This window comes from Physeter macrocephalus, chromosome 15, assembly GCF_002837175.3.
Source record: "Physeter macrocephalus isolate SW-GA chromosome 15, ASM283717v5, whole genome shotgun sequence".
Classification (NCBI taxonomy): domain Eukaryota; kingdom Metazoa; phylum Chordata; class Mammalia; order Artiodactyla; family Physeteridae; genus Physeter; species Physeter macrocephalus.
The window spans coordinates 26296874-26318577 of record NC_041228.1 but is presented as its reverse complement, the minus strand read 5'-3'; the positions used below and the strand labels follow the sequence as shown (position 1 = coordinate 26318577).

Here is a 21704-nt window from a genome sequence, read left to right as displayed (position 1 = left end):
AGGCACAATGAAATGCCTTGAGGGCCCCAGTGTCACAATGAATGTGGTAGAAATGAGATAAATGCAGCTCTAAAACCTTTGTCCCTCCTATTAATAGATGTGTGAATATTTTTCTATTTATATATAGTATCTCAGGGTTACCAGAGTATAGGGGCTGGGTAGCCTGCCGTCTGAGGTCTCTTCTGACTGTGATTCTGTGATTTCATGAAATCATTTTTATCCATTCCTTTGTATTAAACAGAAGTAAATTTCAACTACAGTGGAGAAAGAAAAGGAATCACTCTGAAAGTTAAACTTTCTATTTTCTGCCATCATTAGGGAAAGGATGACTTAGAGAACCCAAATTAAGAATTGGAATATAAAACATTCATAACACTAGGGGGTGTGGGGAAGAGATGGACTGGGAGTTTGGGGTTAGTAGATACAAACTACTACATATAGAATGGATCAACAACAAGGTCCCACTGTGTAACAGGGAACTATATTCAATGTCCTGGGATAAACCATAATGAAAAGAATATAAAAAAAGAATGTATATATATATATGTATAACTGAATCACTTTGCTGTATAGCAGAAATTAACACATTGTAAATCAACTATACTTCAATTTTTAAAAAAGACATTCATAACACTCAACTATATGGAAATAGAAAAAATCTTTAGTTATACTAAACTGTCCATATAAAATGTTAAATATTTGTTTCTCTATTTTAGTAGTTCTTTTATTATAAGATCAACATGAATATTTCTAGAATATTATAGATTCACACAAATGTGATTTAACTGAGAGTTCTACCCCACAGAATGCCAGATAAATTATCTTTATTTCATTTAGTAAAAGCTTTCAAATTGCATGTTTCACAAAATTATATATGCATATGTACGTGTATGTGTGCTGAGTTATTATTTATCCATTTATTCATTTTACATATGTATTCAGTAAGCATGAAGCATCTTGAAAGCTATGATACTGATTCTGTAGGAAATGAACGGGACTTTCAGTCTTTCAAGGCAGGACTGAGATAACCCCACCTATGTTAGCGGAAGATAACTCTAGTGACAGGGCTAGTTTCCTACCCAAAAGGTGGAAACTGATATTTTTTGATGTTAGGTAACCAGCCAATGTTACCATCTGGTCCACAGTTAGTATATGGAGGAACCAGGATTCAAATCCTAGCCTGTTAATAAATTATTGACAGTTTTTAGTTTCAGCACTGTCCCATATATGACATGTAGTAGAAAAAGTGCCAAATTGCCTGTTAGGAGACTTGTGTTCTCCTCCTGACCTTGACTAAGTGATGGACTTGCAGGCTTCAGAGGATTTTGTTTAATATGTACAAAATGAGGCAGTTAGATTAAGTAACAAAATTCTCCAGTGATGAAGTTCTGTGACTTTAGCTTAATTACTATTGGACTTGCTTCCACGTACCTTCTATAAATAAAATCCATCATAGAAAAATAAGCAATTATGTCATACTAAAAGAGAAAGGTATACTGGCCATTGCTTCTATGTCAATGAATCATGGCAAGTCTATTTTTCTTCCTCTAATATGGCTGAAAACCACTAGTTAATTCCATCACATTGTAGTGGTTTTTAATACCATTGGACCCATTATTCATGGGATATCATATCTCATTTACGAATTATAAGAATATGTTTCCACATCAAAAACTTACCTTAAAATCCTAACATTTTTCCCATTTGAGCTTAGTGCTATATTACTTCCATAGACATCAGTGAAGATTCTGCCTTGGATTGTTATTAGTGTACCTAAAAACAAAACAAAGAAAAAGCGCTGTGTAAGATTATCTATCCATATACCCATACACTTAATATTAAAACTTTAGAGGTTTTCCCAATAAAACAAGCATCCAGACGCTTACATCTTGTGTTCACTACTATTGTTTAGCATTGTTCTGAAAGTTCTAATACGGGGATTCCCTGGTGGCGCAGTGGTTGAGAGTACGCCTGCCGACGCAGGGGACACGGGTTCGTGCCCCGGTCCGGGAAGATCCCACATGCCGCGGAGCGGCTGGGCCTGTGAGTCATGGCCGCTGAGCCTGTGCGTCCGGAGACTGTGCTCCGCAACAGGAGAGGCCATGACAGTGAGAAGCCCGCGTACCGAAAAAAAAAAAGAAAGCTCTAATACAATAAACCATGAACAAATAATTATAGTATTAAAGAGATATCTATAAGTATTTATAGCTTAAAGAGGTGTTTCATGGAAGATAGGATGAATTATTCAATAAATATTGCTTGGGTCATGGGTGATTTATTTGAAAAAATGTAAATAAGATCCCTACCTTATGCCAAAAAATGAAATAAATTCTAGGTGAAATAAAAATTAAATATAGACAATAAAACCATACAAACTCTTGAAAAATAAGTGAAAATTTATATAATATTTATATAATCGGGATGGCGGTATCTTCTACAGCATAAAAATAAAGGGAGAAATAACAAAGGTTAAGATCTATAGATTTGATAATAAAAATTAAGTGAATGACAGAAACATCACTAACAAATTTTAAAAGCAAATAATAAATTCAAAAAATATTTCCCATCTATATGACGTATATATGGTTAATATTCTTAAAATGCAAAGAATTCTTGCAATTTAATATGAAAAAAAATGACCGGCCTTAAAAAGAGAGATGAACCAATTTATAAAAAGAAGAAATACAAATGGCTAATAAATACAAAATTAATTACATAACTCAAAGAACTGGAAAAATTTTATAAAACCCAACTATATTCTTCACATAAATTCTTTTTAAAAAAAAAAGAAAAGGAGAAAAGGCCTCCTGCCTTCCAGCACCCAGTGTCCACTGGGCTTGGAGTAGGTGGAGCCAGGGCCAGCTCCCTAGGAGAAGGTATAGGAGTAGAATTTTTCACATAAATTCTTGAAAAAAATGAGTACCTAGAATTGTTAAGGTTATAGAAAAAGGCATTTTCATATATTCCTGTTGGAATTATAAACTGGTATAACTATAGCTATTATAATAAACACTGGAAGCAAACTAATGTTCAATAGAGGGAAAGTTTAATACATTATAATAGATTCAGATGCAGCTATTAAAGAGCATTAAAACATTTTTTTAGTTGTTTTATAATCAGAAAATGCTATTTATAAATTTTTAGGTATCATAATAATTTTATGTGCTAAAAATTAATTAACTATTATAAACCAAAGAAGATATTTCAGCTGTCATAAAACAGACCTGGAGTTCCAGATAAAGGTGTGATGCTCCTTATTGTTGGGGTTCTGAAACTTTTTGCCTGTAAAATAATATTGTTGATAAGCAGTCATCTCTATTTTGTTCCTAGTCTTATGAAATATCTCTGCTTCTTACATTATTTCTATTTGAACAATATCCATAATATGACTGTCAAAATATTCCTTTTATATATGAGAAATAAAGTTCAAAATATTACTCTGATTATTCAAAATCTTTTCCTTACACCCTAAAAATCCTCTTTCATTTCAAAGTGTTTCTACTTGGAATTTTAAAATTCAATCATCCTTTTGTTATCAGTGTAAGTCAAACCACAGTAATAAGGCTCTCTGGTAAAGACTTTTAAGAATTTGGTGGAATAAAATTAAAGAAAGCCTACTTTGGGTTAAGATTATAAAGAAAAAATAACAAACCATTTTTCAAAAACATAGAAGCAAAACTTGGAAAGAGTTAATCAAAGTAAGCTTTAGTAACTAAGCTAATGATAATTTTCTAGAGTTATTATACAAAAAATACTTAGAACACCACCTGACACATTGGCTATTATTATTCAAGTAAACATATGCCAACTTCTTTTTAAAAGACAAAATGAGAAATAATTACCACAAAAGGGAAATTTGAAAAACAAAATTAATTCTGAACAGGCAAAAAGCAGAGCTGATAGACAAAGTTTCCTCAATAACTGGGATGCAAGCAGATCAACATCTCCACCTAAAAACAAATAATGTAGGAGAAAAACAAGCTAGAAATAGATCAAGAACAGTCCATCTGCACAAACACAAGGGTACCTCAGAAAAACAGAAGAGGACAGAAACATGGGCTGTATTTTTAAGGAATAACTGAAGTTTTTTGGAGGAGGAAGGTTGCTGGTGGAGAAAAAGATGGCTTCTACATGAATACAAAAATTATTTAAGCAAAATAACCTAGCACAAAGTAGACTCTCACTAAATGTCAGTTGTCCCCCTGCCCCCATTCTCATTCAGGAATAACCTAAAAGAAAGATGCCCAGATACTTAAAGTAAAAGGACAGATTTCTTTCAGACTTCCAAGAAGAGATAAATTTTGAAATTTGAGGCTAAGAATGACTTCAGACTCATTCTTTCACACTTCAGAAATGGTTAATGGAGAATCTATGTAAAAATAATAAGTAATATAATACCTAGTCAAATGGACTTTGGGCAAAATATCATTTTTAGAGGTAGTAAGAGAAAAGGCAGAGGAACTACCAAGTTGTGTGTAAATCAATCTCTCTAAGCCACAGTATACTCATATAAATTACATCTGTGGCAAAAAATAATTGACGAGTGCATATTAAACAACATGTTAGTTACTATTATTATTTGAGGAGCTAGATTAGAAACAGATTTTCAATTTAATACACCGTCTACAAAGAAAAGAATCAATGAAGATGGCAGAGCAAGTTATTTTATAGAAAATAGAAAATGAGGGAGAAGGTTCTGAAAATTAAGAATAATTAGTCTGAATAATAACAGCAGTCAAGGATAATGATAAAAAGTATTAAAGATAAAATCAGAAAATAGTATGAGAATTAGATGTTACAAGTATGCAATTTTGTAAAGGGATTTAAACAACCCAATAAAAGTGTGCAAAAGTTACTGGTCCTGATAAGAACAAAAAGTAAGGGTAAGCACTTAGAGACGTTTAAAACAACTGGACATTGCTGTGACATTTTTATTGTAGTTTACATAATATTGAGCTACAATAGACTGGAAATTTTTAAAAAGATGATCCTTCACCATGGGTTGTTTAAGACATAGGACCAAGAAACAATGGAGATATGATTTCAAAATTCCAAACTAGAGTTCTATACCCAACTAAACTGTCAGCCAAATGTGAGAGTAGCATGGAAGTTTTAGTATTGGAAGGATTTTATTTTAACCTCTTAGTAGAAGGAGTTTATTTTCTAAGTACACTTTGCTCCACTAACATGAGGGAGTAGTAAATCAAGAAAAAGGAAGACATAAGATTTAGGGAGCAAGTAGTGATATGAGGGAGAGAGGCAGGAAGTCTCCAGAACGCTGGTGAAGGGAGACCCCATGACGATTGACTGCTGTGCAGCACATCTAGACAACAGGCTGTCCAGACTGGAGCAGAAGCACAGAAGAATTCAGGAGTGATGTCTTTTAGGCAAAGATGATTTGATAGATTACCTAATGATTTAAAAACATTGAAAAATGTCATACTTCTGGTGCAGAGTTTGATACACAGAAAACTAGGCAAATACCTACACACACAAAAAAACCCAGTTATTAACTCCAAGCAAAACAAAATACTGTATGAGAGAGAAATGTAGTCACAGTACAATACTTGTTTCAGCTATGAATATTACTTATACAGACATAATCATGTTATGAATATTGATCTAACCAAAACTGGGGCAAATCTAATTGAGAGAAGGAGTGGGAGGATATCTGTGTGTGTTGGAGGTGGGAAGGGGTAGCAGTTTCATCTCAAACATGGCTATAATTTTCCTCTCCCTGTATCCTCACCTGCAATGTCTTTGCAGCTCTTCCCATCAAGAGATGGAGGCTTGAATACGGACTGGCCTTGGAACTTGTTTCAGCCATTAGAATGTGGTTCAAGGAGCGTGACATTTCTGAGCCTAGGGCTAAAGACTCCCTGCATACTTCTGCTCTCCTGAGGGATCCCTGCCTCCATCATATGAATAACTCTGGGCTACTTTTGGAGGGTACAGACACTATATAGAACAAAGCTTAATCAGCTCAGTTGTTCCAGCTGAGGCCTCCCAAATGTGAAAGCACCTAGCCAAGAGCAGCAAAGACTCCTACCTAATGCACAGCTGACTACAGACACACAAGCAAGCCCAATAGAGATCAGTCTAGCTCTGCCCAGAACAGAAGAACCACACAGCTGACCCATGGCTACATAAGCAATATAAATGACTGCTGTTTGAAGCTAAGCTTGAGAGTTGTGTTACACAGTACAAGTTAATAGATGTAAGAATATAGGTGCTAAATTATCATCTTCCATTGTAAGAATTATCAATAAATAGATAATATTGATAGTTTAACTATTCAGAAATAGCAATAAATATATTTCTAATTAAGAAGCCTATTATTTAGAAATATCACAATAAAATATATAAAACATTATTTGTACATACATTAGAAATAATATGTTTCTTTTTTAGAAATATCACAATAGATATATAAAGTTATTGAAAGTAGGGGACTCTGGAGACTAAGAATGAGGAGGATGTCAAAGAAGTGCTGTTTGTTTTTAATTAACCTTGTAGAACCAGTTCAGCTTTTCATTATGTACAAGTATAACTCTGTTAAATAAAAATTTTAATTTTCTATTTCACATTTTCAGACCACACACCACTAAAATTAGAAATTATTAAAAGAGAAAAAATCATTTAAGAAGGTTCAATTGCATGGCATTAAATTTTTTCCCTAATTTTGTCTTAATCAGAGAAAGAGCACAGAGCACCAATCAGCAGATACAACCTGTGCTCCTACTAAGTGTTAAATGGTACACCTGTTCTAGGGACATAAAGTTGAATAAAACCCTCTGACCCAGAACATTTTAAAACATAATCATTGTCCAGTGGACTAGGTGCTAAAGTAGTAATAAATGGAATATATAGATTAAAACACTGTATAGTAATTACTATGTGCTGGGTTCTTTCTGATCTCCTTATTTATATCATTTAATCCTCCATTTTACAAGATGCTATGAGATAATCTCCATTTTACATATCTCCATTTTACAGAAAATGAAGAAATGTGAAGCACAGTTTCACTATGACCAAGTCAGAGTAAATGATGAAGCCTGTATATGAACCCTGCACTAAGCCACTATACAACTGAGGAAATCACTTAGCTCTGCTTGGGGGAATTTTAAGAGTCCTAAGCAAAGAGCAGGACACACTAAGCAGAAATGAGTAAGATGTATGGGTTCTTGGTCAGGGAGAATGTTAGAAGACACTGCTGGAAACACAACAGTTTCCAGACTATGATACAGTAAAGGAAACCTACAGATCATGGGTAAATGAGGGATACTGAACAGGAGAAAGGAATAATAACATGCATGGTCTTGAATGTTGCATGTGAACAGTGTAATGAAGAAGGACAGAGAGGCCAACAGGCTACAGTGATAATGGGTGAGAAATGACAAGGCTAGAATCAAAACCAAGGCCATGTCAGGAAAGAAGATAAGGGGACGATGAACTTTAGAGCTAATTTGCAGGGTAGGATCATCATGGTTTGGGGCTAAAGATGAAGGAAAGGGAGAAACCAAGGATGTAACAGGTTTCTAGCTTGAGATGTGTGAGGAATACCAGACAAAAAGTACAGTTAAGGAGGAATACGGGAAGTCCAGTTTGAGATTTGTTGAATTTACGTTGCTTTGGAGCCATTTTGGCATTTTATTCTAGGAAACAAAAGATGGCTCCATGAGAGAGAAGGGAGCCAGAGATATTTGGGATTCATATTTGGCAATATATTTGGGAATCCTAGACGCTTCTTGAGGACAGAAGTCATAACTAATTTCCTCAGCATTTCATCTTACATTGGAACATTACAGCACTCGGTAATTGACAAATTAAAGCATAAATAAAATTTTTTAAAATATATGGGATGGTCCTTAGAAGAAAATGTATTATAGTGAACACCTATATTTAGGGTAACTAAATTTTGAATGGCTCTGTGCTACATGCAGTCACATCTTATCTCATTGCATTAGAAAGTACAAAGAAAGGGAAAAGAGTTATGTCTCTATTTAAAATGAAGGTGAGTCTGATGAAAACAGAAAAAGGAAAATCAAACGAAGAGCAGAAATGGAGAAAAAAAAAATAGTATGAACAAGAAAATAGTTTGGAAGTATACAAGTTTAATTCATTAATAAAATTAAAAAGGTAAACACGAAATGATAAAAGAGCTTCCATTACTATAGAAGATAATTAACAGTGGGTGAAATTAAACTTAGCTACATGCTAGTAAATTATTTAATGCGGAAATAGATAAAAATCTGTAAAATTAAAAAATAAAAACCCAGTTCCGCAAGAAAGAAAGCATATGATCAATTATACGTAAGTTAGAGAGGAGATGCCACGTACATTGAAGCTGCAGGCCCAGCTGTTGATGTGACCTTTGCAGATATTATTTTCTGCAATAGGAACCCCATCCACACTGACTCTAATAGTGTAGGAATCTTCTGGCATTGCTCTGGAAAGCAAATGAAGAACACATAAGGAATGCAAAACTCTGTTATTTAATGTATAGCATTAATGTACATGTTATTTTTGAAAAAAAATGTCTGAAATTCTAATTGTTGTACAATTAAATTCAATTTTATATTATGGAAAGAAGATGATCTCCATCCTGAACTCTGTACTGCAAATTCTAACATTATAGACCTCAGGCAAATGCTTATTCTGACTAATGCATTGGTGCTTATTGAAAAGGAAAACAAATGTAATAATAATCATTTAAAATAGTAACATATCATCTCGGTACAGTTATTTTATGCTTTACTTTTTAAAAAGTTTTAATAACGTTTCTCCCTAAGTAAGCTGAAAAACAGCTTAATGTGGATGGAATCCTCTGAAATATGGGCTACCTGTCTCAGTACTGAAAGTAGCCATTTAAAATGATTAATTTTTTCTCCTAAGTTGCTAATAACAAACATCAATTTGAGCTGATAGTAAAGAACTTGAAATGTCAATCTACAAAATGATCATCTTTAATCTTAATGACTATGTCAAGATTCTGAACAAAATTAATCAAACTGGACAGGAAGGCATAATTTTGATATTTTGAAGAGCATCATCACAATTTAATAGTGGTCATTTATCTTCTAAAAAAGATCAATAATGATAATAGCTCTAATAACCTGGAAAAGGATATAGAATATATTTTGATCATGCCAATATGTGGAAAGAGTATTATAACTGAATATAATAAAGGTATAAAATAGTCTAAACATCATGAAATCAAAGATAATAGCTGAAAAAAAATAGCTGATAATCAGAAAAACATTATTGTAATAGCCAGAGTGATAAAACTATTATAATACTAATATGCATAACTGTGGTTCTGATATGATGAAAATGATTTTATTAAAGATACTTTAAAACATACCTAGTATAGCATGTAATTTGAGTTGAATGACTTGAATCTTTTTCTACATCACAAGAAATTGATCGGAAAGAAGAAACTAATTGCACACTGTTTCCCAACTCAGCATTATCAACTCCATAGTTAAACTGATTTGCTTGAGCAAAACCTGGAAGAATGAAAGCACTCAATTATTATTAATGGAACTGTTTTCAAAGATCCAACACTTATTTCGTATTGAATCATTGAATAAATAATAAGAAATAGTACTGATGTAAGCAGTTAATCTATTTCATATTCACCCCTATGATTGTAATCCTCTTTGGAAACATGAAAACTAGCTTTTAATTAATTTATTCATAAAAGCAATGCTTGAGAACCTATTATTTGTCAGGTTGTTAACTGCATTGTAATCAAATGGCTTATATCCCAGTAATAGGGTGGGGAGGGGTGGAGAAACAGACAATATACAAATGTATACCACCAGATGCTATGTCTAGTGGAGATAACTACTATGAAAGCAGCAGGCTAAAGGGCATAGAAAGAGGAGACAAAGGGAATATGATTTTATAAGACATGGGGTCCTTACCTTGAGTACCTATAAAGCAAAATCTGAGGTAAGGACTTGCAAGTAGATAGTTTATTTGGGTGGTGATCCCTTAGGGACAAGAGAGAAGAAAACCTGAAGAAGAAAACCTGGACACCACTGAAAACAGCTGGGGTTCAATCTTGTTGAAAAAGACTTTTAAGGAAAATATAGACTGCCTCTCAGAAGCAAAGAATCAATGGGAAGAAGCAATTATTCATCAAATCCTGTCCCATTAGCTGACAGTTCCCTGTGGGGGAAATGACTTTTCCTGCACTTTCAGGCTGCACATAGGTATATGCCATCTGGGTTCCAACGTCCCAAGTCACAGCATCAAAGAAATCCTGGGACAAAGACATGCTGTGGGACCTGGAGGCTAGAGCTGGAAGCACAGATTGAGTCAAAGTACATGGGGAACTTTTTGCCACTTCTGTGGCTAGAATAAGAGGTGGGAACCAGGATGTGAGGCTAAGTAAGAAAGGCATCTGATACAGTTGATTCCTTGTACCATACAGATATGCTCAGGCCCTACTTTTAAGTACAATCCATTGTCAGGTCTACAAGGCAGTGGCCACCTAAGAGCTCTGCTAAAGATTTAATACAAGAGGGTTAGTGGGACATGCAACAGGCCCCAGTAATACAACTGGTCCTGAGGCTATAATTAATATGCATGTCCCCTCTCTATCACCCATTGTAATTTCCCTAACCATTAGCCAGCACTTCAGCTAATGGAGTGATGCTAAGCTTTGTCCTGAGGATCTGAGCCCAAAGTTGCCTTGCCCATGTTTGGTTGTGGTTGCCACCTATGCCTATTCACAGTTATCACTGCACATGGAAGCCAAGAGATGCCCCAGGAATACTGTGAATTCCAGACATACTGCTCCTTATCTGCATTAGGTGAAAGCAACCCTCCCTCTTCACAAGCATCAGAATGGACGATCTCTACCAGTCTACTACTTATGTTTGCTCAATTCAAACTGATCGGTTAGTAGTGGTAGTTTCAGTTCAGTGGAACCCATATTGGGACCCCTGGCAGAAGCATTCTTTATCTGGAGACTCAGACCCAGAATCCAGCAGAACCTAACATTGCAAGGACAGAAAGCACAGATTCAATTTCTGGATCACTGGGAGTGACAATGACAGGGGGTAACCCTTCATTGCCAGCTCCATGTATTCTATCTGTTGGGAAACAACAGTATGGATCTGCCACTGGCTCAGTGCATATGGCACATGATGCAGCACAGCGTCCCACTCCACAGGATGTTGTTCCCAAGTTGGGTTCTTAGGCTTGCCTTTTGTAGGCTGTTCCATCATTCTATTAGGCCACATGTTTCAGGGTGATACAGGGGTCATGCTCATGTGCCCATTACCACTACTTTTTCACTATAAAATATGTTCCTTGTTCTGAGGCCCTGTTTTATGGCATCTCATGGCAGTAATTCAGACTCTATATGCCCTCAGAAGATGAGGCTGGCAGAGGCATAGTGGAAAGAGAAAGCAAAACCCATATCTGGAATAGGTGTCAGTTCCAGAAACAGTGAATCTCTGCTTGTCAATGAGGGAAGGAGAGTGACGCAGTCGACTTGTCACTGAGTGGCTGGGTGTTACTTCTTGAGGGATAGTCCCCATTGAGAGCTCAGTGTTGGTCTCTGCTACTGACAGAACAGGTATTCAGCAAGAGCGGTAGGTAGCTTACTGTTGGTGAAAGGGAGTCCCTGGTGTTGGTCCATGCACAGCCTTCACCAGTAGCCCTCTGTTCAGAGGCCCATTGCACAAGCACTCAGGTGGCCAAGGAGAGAAGCTCCTGAACAAGTTATCCAATCGACCTAGTTGTTCCATTTCCTCTGTTGGGGATACTCTCTTGTGGAAATTAACTTGAGACCTATAGATCTGCATGCTCACGATCGTGAGTGCATTCACCGGTCTCTTTCCAAGACTTTCTTATTTCTGATTTTCCAGTCTTGTACTAGTCAAGTCATCTGCCACAGCCCAGGAGCTGATGTATATCTTTAGCTTGGACCACCTTTTCCTCCTTATAAAGTTACTGACCATGTATACTACTCACAGCTCTGCCTACCAGGGAGGCTGACATTGAAAGTAAATTAAGAGCCCAGGGAATACTTTGCAACATTGATGATATCAGAGGTGATGCCAAGAAGGCACGTGTCATAGATGGTCATGGAAGCTTTTCAGAAGGAGTAAGCCATGAGAATATGGGAAGTACATTTTAGTTAGAACAGGGTGTTCCAAGTCCCTGTGGTGGGAGCATGTTTGTGGATTCAAGACTTAACCAGTGTGGTTGCATTAGTATGAGTCAGGAGAAACAGTAGGAGATGAGATTAGAAATGGAGGCATTTAGATTGTTTTTATGAGTGTGGAAACATTGGAGGCTTTAAAACGGAGAAGTGGTATTATCTAACTTATACTTTTCAAGATTCACAAGCTGCTGCTCCAAAAATAGAATGGGGCAGGGTGAGAATAGACTGGGGGCAGGGGTGAAGATGCTGTTTCAGTGAGCAATGTATAAATGACTGCTTGGCATGGGTTCAAGATGGAGGAAAATAAGTAAAGAGTACAAATACCGGTAACCTTTAAAAGAGTTTTACTGTAAAGGGAAGCAGAGAAATGGGGTAGCTGAAGGGGGTGTGTGGACCAAGGGGACAGTTGATGATTTTGCTTTTGCTTTTTTTCAGATGGGTGAAATAGTATGCTTGCATGCTGATGGGTCTGATCCAACATAAACTGAGAAATGGATGATGTGAAACAGAGCAGAAGATTATTTTAACCTTACTATAAATATATGAAAATTCAAACTACATTTGGAAGTACACATCAATTATTTTTATGCCACATAAAAGTATTTTAACAACAAGGTCCTACCGTGCAGCACAGGGAACTATATTCAATATCCTGTGATAAACCATAATGGAACAGAATATGAAAAACAATGTATATATACATATATATGTATAACTGCATCACTGCTGCATTTAACACAACATTGTAAATCAGCTATACTTCAATAAAATAATTTTTAAAGTATTTTATATTGCTGAAACCACATTCAATTCTGAAATAAACCCAAGAAATAAAACCTATGAGTAAGATAATCGGATAATGTTCTACTGATTAAATCCTAAAATTAAGTATTCTAATAAAAATGTTAAAAAGGTACTTAATATTATTCTAGTATGCACAGTGAATCTACAAAGTCGTCTAGGTTATAACATATTTTTTGAATAAAGTCAAATTAGTAAATAAACATGTTTTGCCCAGATTACTTCAAAATCTAAAATTCCTAAATTCTGAGTTCTAAAAATATGTGCATTTTTACATATTATTTTTCTCTGAATATCACAAATTCTTTTTTCTTAAGAAGATGTTGGGGGTAGGAGTTTTTATTAATTAATTTATTTATTTTTGCTGTGTTGGGTCTTCGTTTTTGTGTGAGGCCTTTCTCCAGTTGTGGCAAGCGGGGGCCACTCTTCATCGCGGTGCGCGGGCCTCTCACTATCTCGGCCTCTCTTGTTGCAGAGCACAGGCTCCAGACGCACAGGCTCAGTAGTTGCGGCTCGCGGGCCCAGTTGCTCCGCGGCATGTGGGATCCTCCCAGACCAGGGCTCGAACCCGTGTCCCCTGCATTAGCAGGCAAATTCTCAAGCACTGCGCCACCAGGGAAGTCCCTGAATATCACAAATTCTTAAGATTAAGAAACCAGTATAGCCATATTGATGACTAAAATATTTTTGAAATTATGAAACATTTTCTTTTACACTAAAAGATCTGCGTCCATGTCATTAGTGCAAATGTATAAGCTATGTAACTGTCATAACTTAATTAGCTACAGATCACATTGTCTCACAGTACAATAATAAAATCAGTAGATAAAAAAGGTTAACCCAGAGAGGTACACTAAACTCTTTAAATCCTACATATTTATATTATTAATGTTAGAAAAAAATAAATATTAGGTATTTACCTTAAATTGTCAGTAGTTTTCAAGTATGTTTCAACAAAACAATCACCACTACAATATGTGCTCACATTAACCTTTACTAGTTAAAGTGGCTGAACTGGGGTTGCCAAAGGTTTGTGGTGCGGCTTTTTAAATTACTGAACATTTTCACTGTTCTACAAGGGTCTATGAGACAACATGAATATTGCCTGGTTTAACACAGGACTGGAAGTAGGGATTCGCTATGCCAAATATTCATCAAATGCCATAGCCCTGTGCCACAGCTCTGGTTAACACTGCATGTTAGGTGACAGTGTTGTTTACAGGAAAGGGCATTTGGACCCTGACATCCTGGGTTGGAATCCCAGCTCCAGTGAATTCCTTGCTGTATGAACTTGAGCATTAGTTTTAGACATAAACTCTCTCAGTCTTAGTCTCCTCACCAGGAAAATGACCATAATAATCTACTTAGCAGGAATTATCAGGAAGACTAAATGAGAATTTATACATAGTACTTAACGTGGTACCTGGCTCACAGGTTAAGAGCTCAATTAATATATATCCTTATTATATAATAAGTCACAAAATAGTTATTATTAATATAGTTTTAAAAAAAATAACACAGAGGGCTTCCCTGGTGGCACAGTGGTTGAGAGTCCGCCTGCTGATGCAGGGGACACGGGTTCATGCCCCGGTCCGGGAAGATCCCACATGCCGTGGAGCGGCTGGGCCCGTGAGCCATGGCCGCTGAGCCTGCGCGTCCGGAGCCTGTGCTCCGCAACGCGAGAGGCCACAACCGTGAGAGGCCCGCGTACCGCAAAAAAAAAAAAAACAAATAACACAAAAAAAAGAAAAAAAAAAGAAAACAAATAACACAGAACAAATAAGTGGGTGACCAGGATTCAAACCCAGGTTGTAGATGCCAGCTTGGCACCTTTGTGATATTCAGAGAAAAATAATATTTAAAAATGCACATTACAAAGCTATTTCCAGTTATCCAATGTAACTTCCTCCAGACCCTATGTTCTTAGCTCCTCTCCTATTCTTTATACATAGAAGAAGTAAGCAGAAACTCAACAAAGGATAGGGATTTTAATAAACACTGCTCTATTCTTCTCAGCTTGAAACTTAACTGAACAGGACTCATCCCGCATAGGCTAAAGTACAAACATATCAATTTAACATGTGAAACATATTTGCATTGAGTTTGCAGTTTTGAATATAGGAAGGCAGTTACTGCTGTAATGGAATTGTGAAAAGATACATGAAAACACAGAAAAGCAAGCTATTTATAAAACCACTCTTTCCTTTTGCCAATTTCTGCTTATCTTTGGTGTTCACGTTGAGTTTGGAATACACAGAAGGGCTGCTGGCAACTAACTAAAGAAGAGAAAGTTTTACTTGTAGTGTGGCTCAGGAAGTGCTACATGTGTTTGTTTTCCTATTAGGCATATGTCACATCAGTGATATGGTAACGCAGATCTGTTCTTCAGCATTCCTAAGAAAAAAACAATTAAAAAAAAATAATACCAACAAAAGATGATATATATTGTTTTTAGCTTAGGAGTTGTTTTAATGTTATATGTGTATGTATGTATATATACACACACATATATATATGTCTCATATATATGTGATATATATGTCATATATCTATTTCCTGGGAGTAAAATATATAGGAAAATATGAACCAAATCAATAAGATTTGTAAATATTCTCATTATAAATTTTAGTGAAAAAAAAACTATAGTAATATTTCTAATTTTGTAGCTAGCTCCAAAGAGTTAAAAAGCAATAGAAAGGAATCACCTTTAAAAAATAATTTTAATTTAAAAGTATAATTCTAAATAAATAATTGGGTATAAAGAAGATAACTCTGGAAGTACTCCAAAGCACAAAGATTACAGGAAGGGGTGGGTGTACCCTGTAAACAGAAAAGGTCGAGGCTTCAGATGGAAATTCCTGACATGCTGATGTATTTTTTTCCTTTTGCAGAAAAACTGGAGACAGAATTTGCCAGGCACCCAAACCTGGGTCTCCTGATAGCAGCCTGTGCTGCTATCAAGAAAAATGCATGTGCTGTCAAAGCCAGCAGTTGCCATGTACAATGCAGGCTGTTTTGGGTTTCTCTGGTTAAAAAAAAAAAAAAAAAAAAAAAAAGCAGGGTTGAGAGTGTATAAACCTACTTAAAAGCTGTAACATTCAAAACAATGGGAAAATATGGTGCAGTGTGACAGAGCATAACTTCTAAAGAATGAAACCATCCGTATAAGATAAATGTAAAAGAATAATAAATATAAAATAGCTCTAAATTATGAAGCAGATATTATGTATAGGTGCCTTAGATACATCATCCTTTTCAATATTCACAATAGACCCAACAGGTAGGAATTAATATCCCATTTCACTGATGAGGAAGCTGAGGCTTAGAGAAGAAACTTGTCCCAGTCCCCTAGTGGGAGTGGCAAAGTTGGAGCTGAAAGCCAGTTAGACCTGACTAAAGTCTATATGCTTTCCATAATATTACAAAAATTACATAACTCACCACTTCAGTTAAACAACAATATATGTGCTAGACATTGTAATAGGGAAATAGCTAGAAAAAAAGAACCAAAAGTAAAAAGTTATTCCTTCCGGCTCACTGATTTTTTAACAAAGATAAATATCAAAGAAGACAATCGAGAAATACAAGGTATGAATATAAAGTAATAAAAACAAAAAAGAAACACTCCAGAACTTATCAAAATGATAACACTCCTCGTCCAATCAGTCATCTTAGAAGGAAATACAATGATTTCCACGGTCATATGCCACTGCTCAAAACGCTTTTATTTGGGCAGCATAATTTTAAAATTATACATAATACATAATATTTACATAATTGTAAAATTTTACCTTTGGCTCCTGAAGATAGCCTTTAGAACAAAGTAATGCAGTAGCAAATTTTTGCCTTTAAAGTTTCATTAGGTGTGAAAATAGACAAAAGTCATTTGAATACACAAAAACATTAACAATAGATCTTTCAGAGGGTGGAATTTCAGAGAACTCAAGTCAAGTATTTATTTTACTTTCTCATCATGGCCTTTACAAAAATAAAAAATTTTAAAGTCATAGGGGACTAACATTTAGGTGATCTAGCATTTAAAATTCCATTTAGAAAGTGTTCTTCGGTGATTAATAAATTATCCCTGTATTCAATTCTAAACATGGAGTATGGGTCAGACACAGCACTGATGGATGATGTGAAGGTAGTTCCTCCAAATAAACTTTGTTCAAGTACCACATTCATGTAGCTTTGGAGGTCTGGTGTGTTTTGTAAATTCATTATCATTACTTTACACACTTTCTGTATATATCATGGCCCCCCCCAAACAGTATTTAGACTCAGCCTCTTAGAAAGACATAAGGTATCACAATTTCAGTCCCCTATAGTGTGTGGTTAAAGCAAGAAGAGGGAAGACACATCAGGGTGGGGTGCAGGTATCTGCAATTCAAATAGGATTTAACTATTCTATAATTCTCTGTCAAAAGCATCCAGAAATACAAACTGATGGGAAGACTAGAAATTCACTGTGACACTTTGTGCTTCCTAAGTAAGAAGATTACTCCTGAGCCTCAGAAAGTCTACCAAAGAGCAAACGTTATAGCTAGGTTAAGAAGGATGTTCTTCCAAAATGCCTTAAGAATGGAATGGTTTGTTTTGTTTTTTCCTATTTCTAACTAGGGATGCTCTGAGTTTATGTACCTAAACTCAAGCCATGGTTCCTGGATCAGAAAAAGGGCAGGTCTTGAGGCAGAAGGAAATAGCTGAGCAACTGTATTGTTTTTTTTGTTTGTTTGTTTTGGGCATTTCTCTCATGGCATTTAAATCTCTGTTAGAAACCCAACAGCTTTCAAACACACTATCTAACCAAATGTTAACAGCAATATACAATATAAGGGAGCTATGGATAAAGACATTTTTTAAAGTCTTTAACAAACACATTGTCTCCAGGTGTCTAACTCTAAAAAAACAAAAACACACTTTAATCCAAAATATATTGTTCACAATTTAGAGGCACAAACCATTTCAAGTATATCATTGAGATTAAATTCTATAGAAATTTTACTTAGAAGTATTGAAAGACATTTCAATACATACGACAGAATTATTAAACATCTTGCTTTGTCAATTTTCTGATTCCAAAAACTTCTCACTCTTCTTCTTATTTTAAAGACTAAATAATAGTTTTTATTAATATTCTTAAAAATTTTTTCTTTCCCATCCTTCAAAAATTTGTAAGCATCTGAATACTACTACTATCATTTAGATCGTAAAGGCCTAATGGCTAAAAGAACCACATATTTCTATTTAATCCAAGGAACAGTTGCTTATTAAATATATTCCCTAATTGCCTACTTTGTTTTCATCCCAAGACGAGGGAAGGAGAAAGAGTTATACATAACCCATGTTTTGATGAAGCATATGATAAGGATTGGGTGGCAGAGGAAGGGATCCAAAGCTTTGCTTTCAATTGTCTTTCTCCATTCATTACCATTCTATTTCTCTATCATACCCTCCTACTAACATCCTACTCCCAGAACCCCCCCAAATGTTATATTTAATATAAAGATAAATGTTATTAGACCCATGAAGAACAAAGTAAGTAACTGCAGAGTTGGGTTAAAGATGTTTCTTTCAATTCAATCATTATAGTCCAGACCGTGGAGTTCAGCAAGTAATCATGATACAAATTCAGATGGTCAGGTTGATAGAGACTTTCAGGGGTTTTGTTAGGTGTCAAAGAGGATAGAGTTTCACTACTCTGGCCAAATGGAGAAGCAACTCTAGTGGATTTTTCTTAAAAAACGTAAATCTCTAAATGTGAAACAGCCTTTGAAATACGTCAACCTTGGTGAAAAAAAAAAAGGCAACAATACCTTCTCCTTTGATAGTCAGCCTTGTTGCTCCATTTATGCTGCCATATTTAGGTATTATTTCTGTGACTTTGGGAATTATTTTAGAGCCATCTGAAAGATATTAAAGTACAATAGAAGTAAAAGCATCAAGTACTTCATTTCAAGCATCAAATTTTGTACCACAAATTACAATGGTGTAAGAAAAACATCATGGAGATTATAGGACAGAAAGTAAATACACCTAGGTTTTATTTTTGGTTCTATTACTAACCAGTGACTTGACAGGGAGTTCAGTCATTAACTTAGTTAATACTCACTGGCTTTATGCAAAGCACTGTCTTACATGCTACAAAGAAGAGGAATAATACATGATCATTTTCATCATTCTTACCTATCATATTATAAAACATTTATTAGACCCTTAATTTCACGTAGTGCTCTGCTAGCTGCAGTTCCGTAACTACAGCTATCAGCCCACACAGCAGCAGACAACGCTGGAGAAATAGCTCTGTGGAGAAATAGGTCATTATCAAAGCCCATAAGAAATGCAAAGCCAGGTAAATTGAAAGAAAAGTCTAGGTACAAAAAAGGAATGTTGTGTTTTAAGAAGTAATTGTTTTCTGTGACAGAGTAAGACTTCAGGGAAGATCACTTCTGGGACCTTTTTAGCCTTCTGATGATAGTGAGTTCTTAATGTAAAGGTCACTAATTCATGCAACAAACAGTATTAGGTTCCTGGGCATTTAAAAATGTGTGACAGTCCCAACTTTCCAAAAGCTCAGCTTAGGCAGCCCAGAGTGACAGAAGAGAGCACAGGGGCCACGTGACTAAGAAGGGGCATTTCATCCACACTGCTTCTTGAAAGAAGGGTGTTCCTGCTGCATCTGGGAGAGCAAACATGAATTAGCTAGACTGGACCTACTATGGGAAAGACGGACTTCTAGACTTCTAGACAAAGAGGCGCCTTGCAAACACAGGGGTGAGTGAGCAGCTTCTTTGGGGAACTGAAATTAATGCTTCAAAATAACTCAAAGTTACATCATGGCTAAAAGGATTTATTTTCTGCTTAAACTGTACAGATCTGGTAATTATTAGATGCAGTAACAAATTCTCAGGATAGGTGGAAAAATTTAAGTGGGAACACAAAGAAAAGCCACGTAAATTGTTTGAAACGGATGAATGAGAAAAAGTTAAAGAAATTATGATTGAGTTCATTCCTGCCTGAGAAAAGTTTAGTGTGGACTTCACCTACAAGAGCAAAAGCTCTCCAGCATAAAGATGACTACCCCCCAGACCCAATGACTCTGCGCTTTGCGTCTGTCTTTGCCAAGAGCTCCAAGGCTGCTCCTGCTGCAGGCCCATTTGTAACTTCGAGCAGCCCACAGCCAAGAGTAGGAAACTCCAGCGAGGGAGCTGGATCCTATCTCGGAGAAGCGCTGTTCCTCACCTATCTCAGGTTCATCCTCCCCGTTATCTCCACCGACAACTCCAATTTCTTATCTTATCAGTCTCTTTCCAGCCCTCTCTTGGGTATTACTTTGAAGGCCCAGGGCAGCTGCCCTTGGAAATGACTGACACCCGCCACAAAGACCCATTCCTATCTTACTGGGAGACCCTGTCCTCCCTTCAATGGGGAAGGGACCCAAGAAGAGTGAGAAAAGGGAGGAGTTGGGTTGCGTCCCCAAGTCCCAGCCGAATTTCCGTCTCTTTTTCAACTGAGTCACCAGGGATGGAGGGGGTGAGGTTCCATAATTCAAGCAGCAACCCTCGTGGCAAGAGCTTAACCTAGTCCCCAGGATCGCCATGCAGCCGCACGCTCAGCCTCGTCCCAGGGCTAGTGCCAGACGGTGCCGCCTCTCCCGCGACCCCGGCAGCGGGGGTTGCGTCTACAGGGACCTCTCCGGCTTGCCTCCCTGGCGCCCCAACTGGGTTACCTGTGCGGGGGTCTGCGACGCACAGGAGCAGCCCCCAGAGGCCCCACGTCCCCCAGAGCCACAGGTGTCCCATCGCGGCGCCAGTTCCGCAGAGCCTACGCCCGCCGCTCGCTCTCAGCCGCCGCCAGCGCCCAGGCTCTGCTGGCTGGCGCGCCCGCCGCGTCCCACGCGCGCAGGCGGACTCTGCCGCCCCAGGGCCGCCCCGCCCCCGCCCGCCCCGGCGCCCCCTGGCTTCGCGCGCTGACGCACCCCACCCCCCTTCACCCGGGAACGCAGCCGGTCCCGGCCCGTCAGTAACCGTCGAACCTCCACACTCAGAGCTGGTTGCTAACGCCCCACGGCTGCCTCCGCAGGTGTAAGAGCCCCACTTTTTCTTGGCAAGAGAGGTCAACAGGCAAGTTTTCCGATAATCTCGCCTTTTCTGCCCTCCCTCCCGTCCTTCCCCTCCTCTCACCCCCTTCCTTCCTCCCTTCCTTCCATTCTCTCTTCTTCTTCCCTCCCACCCCGCCCCCGGCCGTTTCTGGACCTGTACAATTTCCTCTGCCTGTCTGCCTTGGTTATTAATCATCCCCAGGTGAGCCTCAAAGTCCACCTAATACGCAAACCCCACGCAGTTTCCCCCTTCCCATTCATATAAGTTCGTGCTCTCCCTTTAATTGACAATCATACCAAGGTGTATTGGTTTCTGGGCACGTCCCCAAACACGCGCCTTAGAGACTTCAACCCACCATAGTTCCAAAAGGACTATTACTATTATTATGATCCCCATCGTTACAAGCCGTAGACTGAGGCGAAGGTTAAGTAACTTGCCCGAGGCCGTATACCTAAGTGTACAGCGAGGACTCAAGCAGAGTGACTCTAGAGCCAGGGCTCTTATGCCCGCCACGGGCCCCTCTATTCGGCAGACTTCTAGCGAAGGCTTGCAATGCTTAGGACATCCTAATACTAAAAACTATTCATTATTTATCTGAAATTCGTATTTAATTAGGC

The 21704-nt window shown here is 37.4% G+C and overlaps 1 protein-coding gene across 1 annotated transcript in view; it reads right to left on the bottom strand.

Moving 5' to 3' along the window:
* PKHD1L1 (PKHD1 like 1) overlaps window positions 1-20787 on the bottom strand; it is a 153645-nt gene extending 132858 nt beyond the window's left edge. The window contains exons 1-6 of the mRNA XM_007114624.2: window positions 20715-20787; window positions 18802-18891; window positions 9365-9509; window positions 8341-8449; window positions 3225-3282; window positions 1680-1773 (exon numbers count right to left, since the gene is read on the bottom strand). Of these exons, the coding sequence (XP_007114686.2) occupies window positions 1680-1773; window positions 3225-3282; window positions 8341-8449; window positions 9365-9509; window positions 18802-18891; window positions 20715-20787 (569 nt within the window). The remainder of the gene's footprint in view (window positions 1-1679; window positions 1774-3224; window positions 3283-8340; window positions 8450-9364; window positions 9510-18801; window positions 18892-20714) is intronic.
* Window positions 20788-21704: the final 917 nt, after the last annotated feature.